Source organism: Sinocyclocheilus rhinocerous, unplaced genomic scaffold, assembly GCF_001515625.1.
Source record: "Sinocyclocheilus rhinocerous isolate Xijiao unplaced genomic scaffold, SAMN03320098_v1.1 scaffold2825, whole genome shotgun sequence".
NCBI classification, from domain to species: domain Eukaryota; kingdom Metazoa; phylum Chordata; class Actinopteri; order Cypriniformes; family Cyprinidae; genus Sinocyclocheilus; species Sinocyclocheilus rhinocerous.
The window spans coordinates 1-1483 of NW_015650732.1; the positions used below are offsets into that span (position 1 = coordinate 1).

The window sequence follows — 1483 nt, forward strand, 5'->3', positions numbered from 1 at the left end:
TTTGAGAATTTCATTTCTGATTTGAGAAATGCACCAAAGCAACTGAGAAAAACTGTAATACAAACATTTTTGCAATTTCAAAGTATTTTGTCCTGGTTACAGATATACATGGAAATCTTCATAATATCGAAGTAAAGTCCTTTAATTCACTCGTCAAAAAATTTGGGGAGTTCATTTCCTAAGACGCACTTCTCTTCTGCTCCATCTTTATCAATGGTAACAACATATGCAACGCCTCCACTTGAGCCATCCCGACCCATCGCCAGAGTTAGAGCTAGAGAGAGAGAGACCAGACAGCTTTGACATCTCATAGACATGATGATTATGAGAAACTCTGGGATTCCTTTAGAATTATTTAAAGTTAATCAGTTTACATTAAATAGTTATCAAGAAAGAATGAGATGCAACACATAGGCATTTGAACTGACTGGTCTACCATCTGCTCTCTAAAATGAGCAGTTTAGTATAATTTGAATAGGCCTATTATATTATCATCATGTCATTTCTCAAATATCTGTTTGTATATTGCACTGGCAAACTTACCGTTAACTACAAACTCTTGGCTTTCTCTCTTTGTCATGTTTTTTCGGTATTCTGCGTCAACAAACCCATTAATGTAAAAACTCCCAGAGCCACCAATAGCAAAAGGCTGCCTGGACAGCAAACCATTCAGTGTCGCATACACCTGTTTGGAACGAGGCGGAAACGACCACATATACAATATTCATATTATTAGAATTTTTAACATGTAGTATTTAATTTGCAATGACCTTCTATACATAATATTCATCAGTCTAGGCCTAATAAAACCAAAAATGAGCTAACCTGTCCTCCTTTTTTTCTGTCCCACCCTGCAACAATAAGATGTGCTGATAGTTCCTCTTTATATTTGTATGAAATGTTCTTCACCAGAGTGGCAGCAGAGCATACGAGTGGGTCATCTTCCTCATGTTTTATGCACTGACACAAACTTTAGTCGCAGTCGGACATAATGACACACACTCAAAGTCAAGCTGTAACTTGACACTCAGCTAAAACAGCACAGCTGTTAGAGTACAATGCTGAATTTGTCTACTAGCTTAAAGACTGATTGTCAAGCTTAAATGGATAGTTCACCCAAAAATGAAAATTTGATGTTTATCTGCTTTAATGCATGGCAAAATCTATGAGAGTAAAAAAAACATGCACAGACAAATCCAAATTAAACCCTGCGGCTCCTGCGGCTCGTGTGATGTCCTAAGACACGAAACGATCGGTTTGCGCGAGAAACCGAACAGTATTTATATCATTTTTTACCTCTAATACAACACTATGTCCAACTTCCTTGAGCGCCCACACGGCATCCGGTGCGTGAGGTGTGTACGCACTCTGGCGTAGTTTACGTTAATGGGTGTGTTGATATCCAGCCGAAGAGCAATCAACCATAACTTCAGGCGAGCAGGCTCAGAAGTTGGGAATACGTGGAAAGTCACCACTCCCGAAT

At 38.9% G+C, this 1483-nt stretch overlaps 1 protein-coding gene across 1 annotated transcript in view; it reads right to left on the reverse strand.

Moving 5' to 3' along the window:
• Nucleotides 1–18: 18 nt before the first annotated feature.
• Nucleotides 19–1483, reverse strand: part of LOC107712560 (proteasome subunit beta type-9-like) — a 3553-nt gene continuing 2088 nt past the window's right edge. Inside the window, exons 4-6 of the mRNA XM_016517866.1 lie at nt 826–941; nt 544–685; nt 19–274 (exon numbers count right to left, since the gene is read on the reverse strand). Of these exons, the coding sequence (XP_016373352.1) occupies nt 147–274; nt 544–685; nt 826–941 (386 nt within the window). The 3' untranslated portion in view covers nt 19–146. The remainder of the gene's footprint in view (nt 275–543; nt 686–825; nt 942–1483) is intronic.